Raw genomic sequence first — 14,281 nt, 5'->3', positions numbered from 1 at the left:
CCCCATTCTACTTTCCATTTCCGTAAATTTGATTCCTTTAAGTACCGCATGTAAGTGTCAACACAGTATTTGTCCTCCTGTGACTGGCTTAGTTCAATACCTAGCAGAATGTTCTCAAAGTTCATGAATGTAGCAGCATGTCTCAGAATTTCCTTTCTTGAACAATAAGCTACTAATATATGAATCATATTTTGTTCATTTACTCATCAGTTGACACTCACTTGGACTGCTTCTACCTTTTGGCTATGGTGAATACTGCTGCTATGAACATGGGTGTACAAATATCTGCTTGAGTATCTGCTTTCAGTTCTTTTGGGCCATACTCCAGAAGTGGAATTCCTGAGTCAGATGGTAATTTTACATTTCACTTTTTGAGAGACCATAATACCAATTTACATTTCCACCAGCAACACACAAGGGTTCCAATATCTATACATCCTCACCAACACTTGCTATCTTGTTTTTTTGGGTAAGAACCATCCTAATGGGTGTCAAGTGGTACCTCAACGTGGTTTTGATTTGCAATTCTCTAATCATTAGTGATGGTAAGATGGTAAGCATCTTTTCATGTGCTTAACAGCCATTTGCATAACCTCTTTGAAAAAGGTTTGGAAAAAAACTCCTTTGCCTAGTTTTTAATGGAGTTGGTTGCTTTTTTGTTGAGCTGTGCATATATTCTAGATGTAAAAATATTTGCAAATATTTTCTCCCATTTGCTGAGTTGCTTTTTCACTCTGTTCCTAGTGTCGTCTGATTGATACTGTATAAGTTTAAAATCTGACGTAGGGACGCCTGGGTGGCTCAGTGGTTGGGCACCTGCCTACGGCTCAGGGTGTGATCCCGGAGTCCCAGGATCAGTCCCACACTGGGCTCACTGCATGGAGCCTGCTTCTCCCTTTGCCTCTCTCTCTGTCTCTCATGAATAAATAAATAAAATCTTTTTTAAAAAATAAATAAAAATAAATAAAATCTGATGTGGTCTCACTTATCTATTATTATTACATCTACTATCATACTTTTCTTTTGTTGCCCATGCTTTTGGTGTCAGATGTAAGAAATCATTGCCAAATCCAATGTCATGAAGCTTTCCCCCTATGTTTTCTTCTTTTATAGTTTTAGCTCTTATGTTTAGGTCTTTGGTTCACTGAGTTAATTTTTACAGATGGTTTGGGTTCAACTTCATTGGATGTGGATGTCTATTTTTCCAATATCCTTTGTTAAATGTTTTCACATTTTTAAATGGTTGAAATGAAAGCAAAAGAAGATATTCTGACACATGAAAATTACATAAAATTAAGAGTCCGTAAACAGCTTTAGTGATCATGCTCATTTGTTTGTATACTGTCTGTGGCTGCTTTTACATTACCATGGCAGAGCTGCGTAGTTGTGGCAGAGACCATATTTAGTGCATAAAGCCTAAAATACCATCTGGTCCTTTAAAGAAAATGTTTGCTGACCTCTGCTCTAGGCCATTGTAAACCCTTATGCTCATATCCTGTCTACACCTGAAAACCCTTCTATAAAATCCAACTTTAAAACCTTGTGCAAAAATCCACCTCCTCCATGAAACATTTTTTTTTTTTAAGTATCCCACCCATCTCTGATCAACTGGTCCATTTCACTCAACTCCACAGCACAAGAAACAGAATTATTACACTTTTCACAGTGGCTATCCCCCTTCCTACACTAAAGTTTCTTGTGAGAACAGACTGTGGCAACTATATTTTTTAAGTCTCTATTTCCAAGTATAAAGTTCTGATATAACAAGTACTTTGTCAGTGTTTCTAAACGGCTGGATGCTCTTTTAGATTACTGTACCTTTCATTGAAGACTCAGGTCCGCTGGTTCTCTGGGAGCCATGGGCAGAGCTGTTGTTGGAAACCGCCACTGGCCCAGGACTCTGGCCCAGGGAAGGGATGGTATTAAGGGTATTCACCAGTTTGGCTACTTCATTGCTATTTTCACCTGTAACCCCAGGTCGCTTCACAGTGACAAAGCTGGCAATGCTCACTGCAGGTGGGGAGGGGAAAGAGGGAGCTATGTTGGCCGAGTGATAATTATCTGTCCTCCACCCACTGCCCCACCCAGCACTGCCGTCTCCACTTCCCAGTGCTCACCTAGCTTGGGGTTGGGGGTCTGGCTGGACTGGCTGGGAGGCGGAGCAGCCAGCTGCCCCAGTGAGGTCGGCTGTGTGGCAGTGGGAGTAGTGGAGGTGCTGGGTGTGGACTTGGTCTGCTGGGACTGGGACTGCGGGACAGTGCTTCGAATGGTCAGAGTAGCTGGGATGACGGTGGTGAAGGTGTTAGTGGTGGGCCGCACAGGCATGGTGGAGCCTGGCCTCACTGGGGTCATCTGAGAGAACACCTGTGGGACTCCAACTGTCGGCTTAACGAACTGGGTACCTGGGGCTTCAGAAGAGAAACAAAGAAAAGTACCAAAGCTTGGTCATTGAGCTCACCTCTAATACATTCTACCTGTCTTTACTGAAAATACTGAAATAACAAAAGATCAGTTCCCCAAAGTGTTTGGTGGCCATCAGAAGTTAACGAGAATAGCACAGACAACATATATCCGAATTGATAAAAGCACTTATCCTAAGGAATGAGCCCTATTAAACTGAAGAAAGAAGATTCCTATCAACTCCTCCCCAAAAACCTTACCATACTGCCTTTTCGATCCCAAGAATACAATCAGGAGTAGCTTGACCTCAATACTGGAAGGGCACGAATGAGTACAGAATAGGAGGCCAAAGGGCAGATGTGGTACTAAAAAAAAAAGCAGTATTTCTTTGCTCAGGATACTAAAGTAGTCTTCCATCCTTTTAAGATGAACTCAAACAGAAGACTGTCTATGCCATTCTACTAGGATGTCCCAGAGGTGAATCTCCTGGCTCAGTTGTAGACAATTTCACTGACAAATATAGAAATATCAGAACTAGGTAAGTCCATGAGACTGAAGGTCAAAAACATTGTGTGGGCTCTAAGAACAACAGCAACTTAGGAAGATAAGATTATGGAGGTACCCTTAGAATAACTAAATTAAGATATTTTTTGGCCTGAATTGTAGTAAACTTACAGATACTAAGTAAAGAAAGAACTGTGGGGAGAAAATTACAAGATTTAAAAAAATAATTTTCAATTTAGTTTCTTTAAAAAAAAAAAACTAACTAATCATTGGCAAATTTATCATCAAAGAGTAAGTCTTTTAATTTATATCCAAAATCTATGCTGTAAAATTAAAGCAAAATACTTTTTTTTGTGTTTTTGAGCCACCAGGTGGCTCGGCGGTTTAGCCCCTGCCTTTGTCCAGGGCGGGATCCTAGAGTCCTGGGATCAAGTCCCACATCAGGCTCCCTGCACGGAGCCTGCTTCTCCCTCTGCCTCTCTCTCTCTCTCATGAATGAATAAATAAAATCTTTAAAATAAATAAATAAATAAACAAACAAACAAATAAATAAAGTTTATAATCCCACAGTGTAAGTGAGCAGAAATAAGGAATTTGGGAGTTTGCTTAATATTCCTTCAGGATAACAAACTTAATAGTGGACTAAAACACCAGAAGCAGAAAAATGACTATATAAACCCTGTTTGAAGGGTGGTAAAAAGTTAAAAATAAATAAAACCACCACCCTGGCCAAAGGTTAGAAACAGTTTTTTTTTAAATTGGGCTTAAATCAATATGATTTTTACATTTTTAGATTTTTCTTAAACACACTTTTTAAATGGCCAAGAATATTTTGAGACATGAAAAACAAATCTTCTAGATGCCAGTTTATTTTGAATGGTAGACATTTTTCCTTACCTGGGACTAGTGTTATTGGTCTAACCGTTTGGCCTTGTTGTACGTTCAGCACAATCCCAACCTGATTCATTGCATTTTGTACAGGCCGGACATTTCTTACAGGAAATCCCTGCATTAAAAAGCAAAATGATCTTTAACATGGAGGTCAGTTAACACTAGCAGAGATTGCAATTAGAACTACATCCAAAAAAACTCACACTCTTACCTAGTGGTTCTTTTTTTAGAGATAGAGCTTTTACATGACTGAGATGGAGAAATCTAAGAATTTCGGCAAACTTTTGAGTGACAAAATATCAAAACTGAAGAATAAGCTTTAGTACATATGAACAAAAATGTAAACCTACTCCGTCTTAAGAGAACCTCAGCTTAAAAAATACCTCAAACTGGCCCCAAACAGATAAAAGCATAGAAGGGGGGGGGGGGGACACTAAGAGTATTCACTGGAATGATTGGACACAAAACAATTGTTAAGAAATTGTTCCCAAAGTCCACTTCAAAGGCCATAAATCTCTGGCAAATTTTTAGGAGAAGAGTTTTATAACTCAGGAAGCCACAGGCTAAGAAGCACTTGCCTTTATGTTCCATATTCGGCATTAGGCTTTCAACTTCCATTCACATTACATGTCAAATAAGTCATCTTCCTCCTCTTCTTCCAAAGTTCTCCCTATACTTTACCAATTTCACACACAGATTTCAAGAGTCAACTAAATCATCCCATTTTAAGAAAAACAGACCAAGCAAAGGGCAGAAAGTGTTAAAGGCCAAATGTTAAGGCTTCCTAATTTAAGCTTTCCCACTAATTTCTGTCCAGATCTCAAATTACTTAACAGCCCTTTAAAGACAGGAAGAGGAAATTACCCAGCTGTGTTATGTTGGGCTTTCTATAAAAGTTGGTATCAAATTATATACAGCATGGGGATCCCTGGGTGGCGCAGCGGTTTTGCGCCTGCCTTTGGCCCAGGGCGCGGTCCTGGAGACCTGGGATCGAATCCCACGTCAGGCTCCCGGCATGGAGCCTGCTTCTCCCTCTGCCTGTGTCTCTGCCTCTCTCTCTCTCTGTGTGACTATCATAAATAAATAAAAATTAAAAAAAAAAAAAAAAAAAAAGATTAAAAAAAAATAAATTAAAAACAAAAAACAAAAAACAAAAAACAAATTATATACAGCAAATGAGAAAGCCAGGTCAAAAGACAGGACTTAGAACCATTTCTAATGATGCTAATGACTCTAAGTTAGAGCCTCCAAAAGTTCACAGTATTTCTCTCCTTCCATACCCAACCCCAGAATTCAGAGTTCTACTCACCTGTGTAGTGATGAATATTGGTTGTGACGCCACAGGAGAACTAGTCACGTGATTGGCATTCTGCATGACTTGGACAGGCCTCAACACTGGTTGAGTAACCATTGTACCCAAACCTGGGGTTGGATTCTGGGTTAGGATGAGCGGCTGTCCACCTTGTTGGACCAAAGAATTGCCGGCTGAAGGGTAAAAGGAAGAAAGAAAAAAAAAATTAAGAGAAAACAAACCCCCATTTTATAAGAAACGTTATGGTTTCAGATAAGAAATGGTGTCTCAGATATAAAAATATCCAAGACTGTCACACTCACCTCAGGTTTATCGTCACCAAACTCACCAAAAATTTAAGCTTCACCCAAATTGACAACTAACAGAAAAACTGTAGATAGGGGAGGTTCACTAACATCTCCCCCATATATTATCTTAATTAGGGATGTCTTAATGTAGTAAGGTTTTTATAGAACTACCATTTTGACTCTGACAATATTAATATATGGTTTGACATAATCTTTCCACACCAAATTAGCAAAAAAAAGTAACATTTCTTTTTCCACATTTTAACTAGATAAAACTTATTTTGTCAGAATGTAATCTGTTAGCTAATCCACTTTAATCTTTTCAAAAGAGGCATATTCAATGACAAACATTAATTCAGCAAGTACACAGAATCTAAAGAATGGTACCTCTGCCTAGTGAGGCAAAGCTCAGAAATCCAACAGATTCTCTAAACTGCTGCTTTTTATAGGTATGGTAACATGGAGATTCACAGGCTATCTTTTTTCCTTTTTGATATCAGAACTGATAAAGAAAAGACTTGGTCAAAAACTAACCAATATCCAGTAAAAAAATGGTAAGACTTCAGAAGACAATGGCTCATTCATATATAAATATTAATAAATCGACTATTATTGAACCATTTTAGGTTCTTTTCATTGTGAGAAAAGTAATTTTATAAATGTTTTAAAGTCTATTTACATTTGGCTAAAAAAGTAAAAAATACCAAGTTTCCTAATATACAGAGAATACTCTAAGACTAGACAGAAAACTTGAGCGTCAATATACTTAAATCAGAGATTCAAGTAAGATACTGCCTCAACTTTTTACTTCCAATAGCCAGAATGGGATGGGTTCCTATGAACTGTATGTCTTACTTTGACAGATGGAGTCACTGCAGTTAGCTACAAAGCTAGACCACAAAGTCGGTATATAGGTGGCTATTAATGAGCCAACAATGGTTTGTCCCACTTTTTTATAGAAATTGAGTGCCCATCAGTGGACTAGACCTCAGTTATGAGGCCAGCTGACCAGCTGACAGATAAAAAATTCCAAGTTCAATCTATGCTAATTATACTGGCAATTTACTATGTTAAATGTTCTATTATGGAGAAGTTCAAATACACATAAAAATAGCACACCATAATGAAACCCCACATACCCATCACCCAGCTTCAACAATTATTAACTATGGCCAATTTTGTTTTTTTTCTGTACCACCCACCCACATTCTATGAATCTTTTAATAACCCCAATGAATTCTAATAATTCTAATAAAAATTTTAAAAAATTTTTATTTACTTATTCATGAGAGACACAGAGAGAGGCAGAGACACCAGGGAAAAGGAAAGGGAGAAGCAGGCTCCCCTCAGGAAGCCTGATGTGGGGCTCAATCCCTGAACTCCAGGATCACGCCCTGAGCCGTAGGCAGAGCTCAACCGCTAAGCCATCCAGGCGTCCCTCTAATAAATTATTTTAAATGATTTCTACATTCTTATTAAATCTTTCCTTAAAGAAATTCTGACAATTCATGGGTTTTACAAAGTTCTCTTTCCAGGGGATGAAAGAGGCTATCAAAATCCTTAGGCTTAAAAGCCTATAAAAGAATTAACCAACCAGTCCCTGACTCAAAGAGTGCACTCAAATAAACTAGGTACCACAGCCATAAACCGTGGTTCCCCATTAATGGTTCCCAATTAAATAAGGGGAAGAGATTCAGCAGTTTCTCTCACAATATGTTCTGTTTTACAAATCTGAAGGTCTTGATGTATTCTTTTACTCTTCCAGGTTTATTCACAGAGCCTTAAAACCCAGAGATAAGAGGGCTAAATGGAGTCAAAATGAGCTGAACAGGAGTTGAAAAACATAACTTATCGAGTAAGAAGTCTATAACATTACATTCATTCATAGCTCAGAATTAAGCAGTAGTTTGTTTTACTACATAATTATCAAAGCAAATGTATCATCAGTCAGAACTATATAAGTAATTTCTAAATGCTAATAGATACTGAAGAACAACAAAAAGAATTGTAGAAGCATTCCAAAATTTTATTCCTAACACTTTCTTTAAAAAAGAGCTTTACTGAGGTATCATCTGCATACCATACACATTACTCATCTAAGGTATACAATTTGGGGGGTTTTAATATAGTCACAAGGTTTGTGCAACTATCAGTTTAATTCCAGAACATGTCCATCATCCCAAGAAGAAATCTTACACCAAGTAGCAGTTATTCCCCATTCTCTTCTCCCCTAGCCCTGGCAACCAAAAATCTATTTTCTGTCACTAGAGATTTGCCTATTTTGGACATTTTATATAAGTGGAGTCATACTATATGTTGCCTTTGTGCCTGACTTTTAACACTATGTTTTCTTTTTTTTTTTTTTTAACTTTTATTTATTTATCCATCAGAGACACAGAGAGAGAGAGAGAGAGAATGAGAGAGGCAAAGGAAGAAACAGGCTCCATGCAGGGAGCCCGACGTGGGACTTGATCCTGGGTCTCCAGGATCATGCCCTGGGCTGAAGGCAGTGCTAAACCGCTGAGCCACCCAGGCTGCCCAACATTATGTTTTCAAGATTATTAATATTATATCATATTATCAGTATTTCCTTCCTTTTTATGGGCTAATAATATTCCATCATGCAGTATCACCTTTTGTTTATCCATTCAATAGCTTAGGTTATAGATTTCCATTTTGGGGCTATAATGAATAATGCTATGAACATTTGAGCAGGACATTTTGTGTGAACAGTTTCCATGTTTTGGGTATATAGCTAGGAGAACTGCTGCATCATGATAACTATGTTTTGAGAAACTGCCAAACTATTTTCTAAAGTAGCCACACCATTTTTACATTCTCACCAGCAATATATGAGAGTCCCAATTTCTCCACATTCTCATCAGCACTTATTATTTGTCCATCTTTTTGACTACAGCCATCCTAGTGGGTATGAAGTAGTACCTCATTGTGGTTATGATGTTCATTTCCTTAATGATTAATGATGTTTAGAATCTTTTCATGTGCTTACAGGCCATTTATATATTCTCTTTGGAGAAATGTCTCTGTAGATCTTTTGCCTATTTAAGAAACTAGATGGTCTTTTTGTTATTTTTTTTTTATGATTAATTTATTTATTTTAGAGAGGGAGAGAATCCTGAAGTAGACTCCCTGCTGAACACGGAGTCTGGTGCTCAAACCCAGGACTGAGATCATGATGTGAACTGAAATCAAGAGTTGGCCACTTAACTGACTGTACCACCCATATGCCCTGAAGATGAAACATTTTATTTATTTTTTATTTTTTTATTTTTATTTTTTTTTAAAGATTTATTTATTTATTCATGAGAGACACTGAGAGCAAGAGGCAGAGACACAGGCAGAGAGAGAAGCAGGCTCCATGCAGGGAGCCCGATGTGGGACTTGATCCTGGAAGTCCGGGATCACCATCTGAGCCAAAGGCAGACGCTCAGCTGCTGAGCCACCCAGGTGTCCCAAGATGAAACATTTTAAATTCACTCTATTCTGAAGTCTCATCCTTAAACCTATATTGGTATTTCAAGAATATAAGATAAAAAAAGTTATAGAATTGTCTGTTTTGTGCAAAAAGGGAGGTGGCTTGGGATCCCTGGGTGGCGCAGTGGTTTGGCGCCTGCCTTTGGCCCAGGGCGCGATCCTGGAGATCCGGGATCGAATCCCACGTCGGGCTCCCGGTGCATGGAGCCTGCTTCTCCGCTCCGCCTGTGTCTCTGCCTCTCTCTCTCTCTGTGACTATCATAAATAAATAAAAATTAAAAAAAAAGGGATCCCTGGGTGGCGCAGCGGTTTGGCGCCTGCCTTTGGCCCAGGGCGCGATCCTGGAGACCCGGGATCGAATCCCACATCAGGCTCCCGGTGCATGGAGCCTGCTTCTCCCTCCGCCTGTGTCTCTGCCTCTCTCTCTCTCTCTCTCTGTGACTATCATAAATAAAAAAAAAAAAAAAAAAAAAAGGGAGGTGGCTTGACAAATTGGATCTATTAATGCATGCTTATCTATGCATAAAAATTTTTTGGAAGGATACACATGACACATGTAACTGCCATTATCAGTCTATACTCAATTTTTTTTCTATTAGCATGGGTGAATATTTTGAATACTAGAAGTATCTGACATAAATAAAATCAATTTATATATGTGTATTTTTTAAAACTTTGTATACAGCTCTAGGTGGGCTCAGAAATCAAGGGTCCATTCAAGGAGCCAAGAAGACTAGGTCATGTCAGCATGTCTTGGAATATCCTAGGATCAAAGAAAAATTTAGCTATATGGTTGCTAACAGCACTCTGACAGATTCTTTTAAAAGAAATACACAGGGGTTCCTGGGTGGCTCAGTCAGTGAAGTGCCTGACTTCAGCTCAGGTCATGGTCTCTGGGTCCTTGGATCATTCCCCATATCAGGCATCAGGCTCCTCACTTTAGCAGGGAGTCTGCTTGTCCCTCTCTCCTCTTCCTTTGCCCCTCCCCTTACTCATGTTCTCTATCTCTCTCAAATAAATACAATCTTAAAAAAAAAAATACAAGAAAGCATTATAATACAGCACAAAGGATATAAACTTTGAAATCTAGACAATTCAAATCCAGTTTAGTCACTTACCAACTATTTGACCTTAAGCACATTATTTAGACTCTAAGACTTGGTTTCCACATCTGTAAAATGAGAGAATCCTCTGGATAGTGGTTCCTCATCTTTATATATATATATGGGCCCCTATTTATAAGTTTAAAAAAAATCTAAGGACGTTTCATGTGATAAAAATCATTATTGTCAGTAACCAAAAACTGAAATAATACCTACAGAAATTAGATTTAAGTTCAATAGTACGTGAGGTCAGTAGCAATATGGGGAAACAGCTATTGGTGGGCATTTACTCAGAACAATCTATTAAGACAATTTGACACTGTCTATCCAATTTTAAATGTCTGACCTAAACAATCTCACTTTCTACTGAAGATATGCTTACACAGTGGGCACAGATGTAATGCCTGAGCATGTTCACCAAACACTGTAATCACAAAAAATAGGGACTATAAGAAATATCTAACAATAGAGGAGTAAACGGTTACAGCCAAAAATAAGACCACCATATGCACTTCTAATAGAAATATAAACTGATGTAATATTTCTAGATTGTCAACCCAGGAAAAATATCAAAATCCTAAAAACTGTGATGACCTTTGATCCAACAATTTAAAATTTATAAATATATTCTTAGAACTAAGTATGTGACAAAAGATACAGAAATGCTCACACAGCTCTTTAAAGTAGCAGCATAGATATAAAGCAGCCTTTATACCTATTGTTAATAACAGTTAACCAAACAACAGGAAATACAGTTGACCCTGAACAACTCAGGTTTTAACTGCACAGGTCCACCTGTACATGGATCTTTTTTCAATAAACATATTATAGTACTGTGTTATTTCACTTTTCATGATTTTCTAAATAATATTTTTCTATAGCTGACTTTATTGTAAGAATACAGTATAATACACATTACATCTAAAATATGCACTAATCAACTGTTATCAACAGAAGTCTATCTGTAGTTAAGTTGCTGGGGAGTCAAGTCATATGTAGATTTTCAAATGTGCAGCTAGTTGGCACCCCTGACCCTCATGTTGTTCAAGGGTCAACTGTGCAGTTATTCATCAACAATGTTACAGACATACATTTGTTAAACTGAGAACATATTTATTACATATTAAGGGGAAAAAGGAGACAGAGTAGTATAGAGTCTGTATGGTCCATTTTTGTAAAAAAGTGTATCATTATTTATAGCATGCAGAAGTATATCAAAGTACATATATATACAAAATAAAAGTTACCAATAGTTATCTCCAGGTAGCAAGATTACAATTAAATTTTTTCCTTACTTTTTATTAGTTTACTTTTTCTATAATACACATTATTCTCATTAATAAAGCTATTTTATTTTTTAAAATTAAAAGTCCTCTGCAGCAATGCAATGATTCTACAAAGCGCTTATTCCAGTGATGAATCTCAGACCTAACCAATAAATAGAAACCAATACTCTATAGCTTCTCTGGTCAATAAATACACTAAAAACACTACTCTTTCACCATTTCCTTCAAATAGACAACAACCCTATCCTATTTTCCATACCCAGGAACCAATAACCAAATGAATCTGCCAGAAAAAATTCAGAACAAAGCTGCCCTGGGAGAATTCTTAGCAAACTAATAGGGCTCTTCTACTTAAAAAAAAATAACAATCAAACAAACAAAACCTCAGATCTCTCTAATAGTTAGGAATTTTGGGTTTACATTTTCTCTCCTACTGCTACCCTGGGACTTGAAACACCAGAATCAATTCAGCACTAACTCAGAAGGAACAGCACCGCTCCTGAACCACTTCTATATCACAGAATCATTACTAAATTCACTCCAACTAGTAGAACCACATCAGCACCTAAAACTAAACCAGTACACCTGTTCCTAAGACCTCTTTAATTCTCTCACCCTCTGGCCCAGGAAGAGTTTCCCCGATAATCCCACTTACCATTGTTGTTGGCAATTAGTGTGACAAGAGTCTTCTTTGTACTGTCGCTGTTCTGTGCCCCGCTGCTACTAACGGTGGTGGATGTAGAGAGGTGCCCAGCAACAGAAGCATGGGCAGCGATGGGCACTGGAGCCGAGACTGGCTGCTGGCTCACAGAAACTGTGGGGAAGGGGAGGCACAGTCACTCGGAGACAGGGACAGATGACACTAAAGGATACTGTTCTAATCCCTTTTCATCTTGTTGTGGGGGTCTCTATAACCAAAAGTTTCCTGCTTTCTTTGCAAATACAACTGTGCATCTGATTTCTCCTCCTACTTGTCCCTCACTCCACCAATTAGACACAATAACTCCTTCATCTCACATTGCCTGGTTAATTTAGATCACAAGCTCACTGAACGAGTATTTTAAGGTTTTGCTTATAAAACACAAGCAAACCTCTAGGACTCAGAGGTTTATTATCACCACTATTGGTATTCATAACCATGCATACATAGTAAGATGTCCACAAGATCCTGAAACTGTGTCCTGTTTCAGCCTAAACCAATGCCATCTTCAGGTCTCAAGGCAGGGAAGATAAAAATGAGAGCAACGGATACAATTTAGGGGGGGAAAGAACTAATACCCAACTTTCTGAATTCAGGACAATCTAGAATTTGACCTTGCAACATCACCTTTTTGAAAGAGCAGCTAACAAGCCTAAGTTTGTAAACTTTCCATGAAGGCAGACACAAACCAAATTCTGCTCACTAACAAAGGAAATCAAGGTCAAGTAAAACAAACAAAGAAGAAAAAAATTACTATGGGATCCTGTTTTTGACTGGGTACATAAATGAACACTGATACACACCACTACTTTGCATTTTCATTCATTCCTTATTTGGTAAGAGGATTGCTAAATATTTGATAAGCATTGGTTAATTCAACTCTCAAGGTTTTAAATGAATTAACTATAGTGTTTCTAGCTTCATGTAGGCATTTTTACAGACTAGAGCACTGGAAAAAAAAAAGCACCAGTGCCACAATGAGGCATCCCTGGATTCTTAAAGTCCTTCCCACACCTCACACTTTAACAAAAACGCCATTCAATTGAACCAAATTTAAGTAATAACCTAAGATCAAGAGTTTTTGTTACCTGTAGTAGTTTTATCCACTGAATTATAATCTTCAACGACAGAATCCTCAATGACATCACTGATTTTCTGCCATGGCTCCAGCTCCTCCTCCTCACATTCCATAAAGAGGTCGGTGTCCGCCATGCTATAAGGAAAAACGACAAAATTAAGATACTGATCTCAGAATAAGAGAAATATTTTATACAAAACATGGAATCATATTCTTGAATTTATCAGTTAACCCACTCCTTGTACTCCCTCTACCATTTCCCCTAACCTCCCCTTCCCAACATTTAGAAGGATCCAAAATTATTTTTATTCTTGAAAAAAAAAAAAAACTATTATGAAAAAGCCCACAGCAAATTATTCCATAATTAGTAGGAGTATAAAAATTCAATCTGTAACACCTAGGGCTGTGTGATTAGGGTGAGGCAGATCATGCAAGAGCAGGGTCTTCAATTAAAATGTTTTGGGGTTCCTGATCTCAGGGGTTGTAAGTTTGAGTCCCGTTCTGGGTATACAGATGACTTAGAAAGAAAATCTTTAAGAAGGAAGGAAGGAAGGAAGGAAGGAAGGAAGGAAGGAAGGAAGGAAGGAGGAAGGAAGGAAGGAAGGAAGGAAGAAGGAAGAAAGCTAGCTAGCTCACAGTCTAGTCACAGTTTATAAACTTAAGCTTGTTAGCTGCTCTTTTGAAAAGGTAATGCTGCAATCAAATTCTGGATTGCCCTGAATTCAGAAAGTGGGTGGTAGTTCTTTTCCCCTCTAAATTGTATCCTTTTACCTCACCATGATTTTGGAGTCAGCCTTTAATTTGAAAGCACTTGCCTAAACTATTTGCTTCTTATAAATATAAAGCCCACAGCTTTGCAATACAAAGAGATATTGCTTGCTATTCTGTCCCTCCAGTACTAGTAGACTAAAGGTCAATTTCTTTCTTGTTTTTTTATTTTTTTTATTTATTCATCAGAGACACACAAAGAGGCAGAGACACAGGCAGAGGGAGAAGCAGGCTCCTCCCAAGGAGCCCAATGTGGGACTCGATCCTGGGACTGGTAACACGCCCTGAGCCAAAGGCAGACATTCAACCACTGAGCCACTAAGGTATTCCTAAAGGTCAATTTCTTTGTCTTGGAATTGTAGAAGCATTACTGCTCAATGTTCATATAATTATTTATTTATTCATGAGAGAGAGAGAGAGGGAAAGGGAGAGGCAGAGGCAGAGACATAGGCAGGGG

At 38.1% G+C, this 14,281-nt stretch overlaps 1 protein-coding gene across 7 annotated transcripts in view; it reads right to left on the bottom strand.

The window, feature by feature from the left end:
* POGZ (pogo transposable element derived with ZNF domain) overlaps positions 1-14,281 on the bottom strand; it is a 47,270-nt gene that overhangs the window by 16,687 nt on the left and 16,302 nt on the right. For 2 of the 7 annotated variants that reach the window (XM_041755874.1, XM_041755876.1), the window contains exons 2-7: positions 13,067-13,191; positions 11,934-12,092; positions 5,105-5,280; positions 3,802-3,910; positions 2,118-2,408; positions 1,819-2,037 (exon numbers count right to left, since the gene is read on the bottom strand). In XM_041755874.1, the coding sequence (XP_041611808.1) occupies positions 1,819-2,037; positions 2,118-2,408; positions 3,802-3,910; positions 5,105-5,280; positions 11,934-12,092; positions 13,067-13,190 (1,078 nt within the window). In that variant the 5' untranslated portion in view covers position 13,191. The remainder of the gene's footprint in view (positions 1-1,818; positions 2,038-2,117; positions 2,409-3,801; positions 3,911-5,104; positions 5,281-11,933; positions 12,093-13,066; positions 13,192-14,281) is intronic. The other 5 variants (XM_041755875.1, XM_041755878.1, XM_041755877.1 and 2 more) reach the window with 3 other exon arrangements.

This window comes from Vulpes lagopus, chromosome 5 (assembly GCF_018345385.1).
Source record: "Vulpes lagopus strain Blue_001 chromosome 5, ASM1834538v1, whole genome shotgun sequence".
NCBI lineage: Eukaryota > Metazoa > Chordata > Mammalia > Carnivora > Canidae > Vulpes > Vulpes lagopus.
This window is presented reverse-complemented; position numbering and strand designations above follow the sequence as displayed.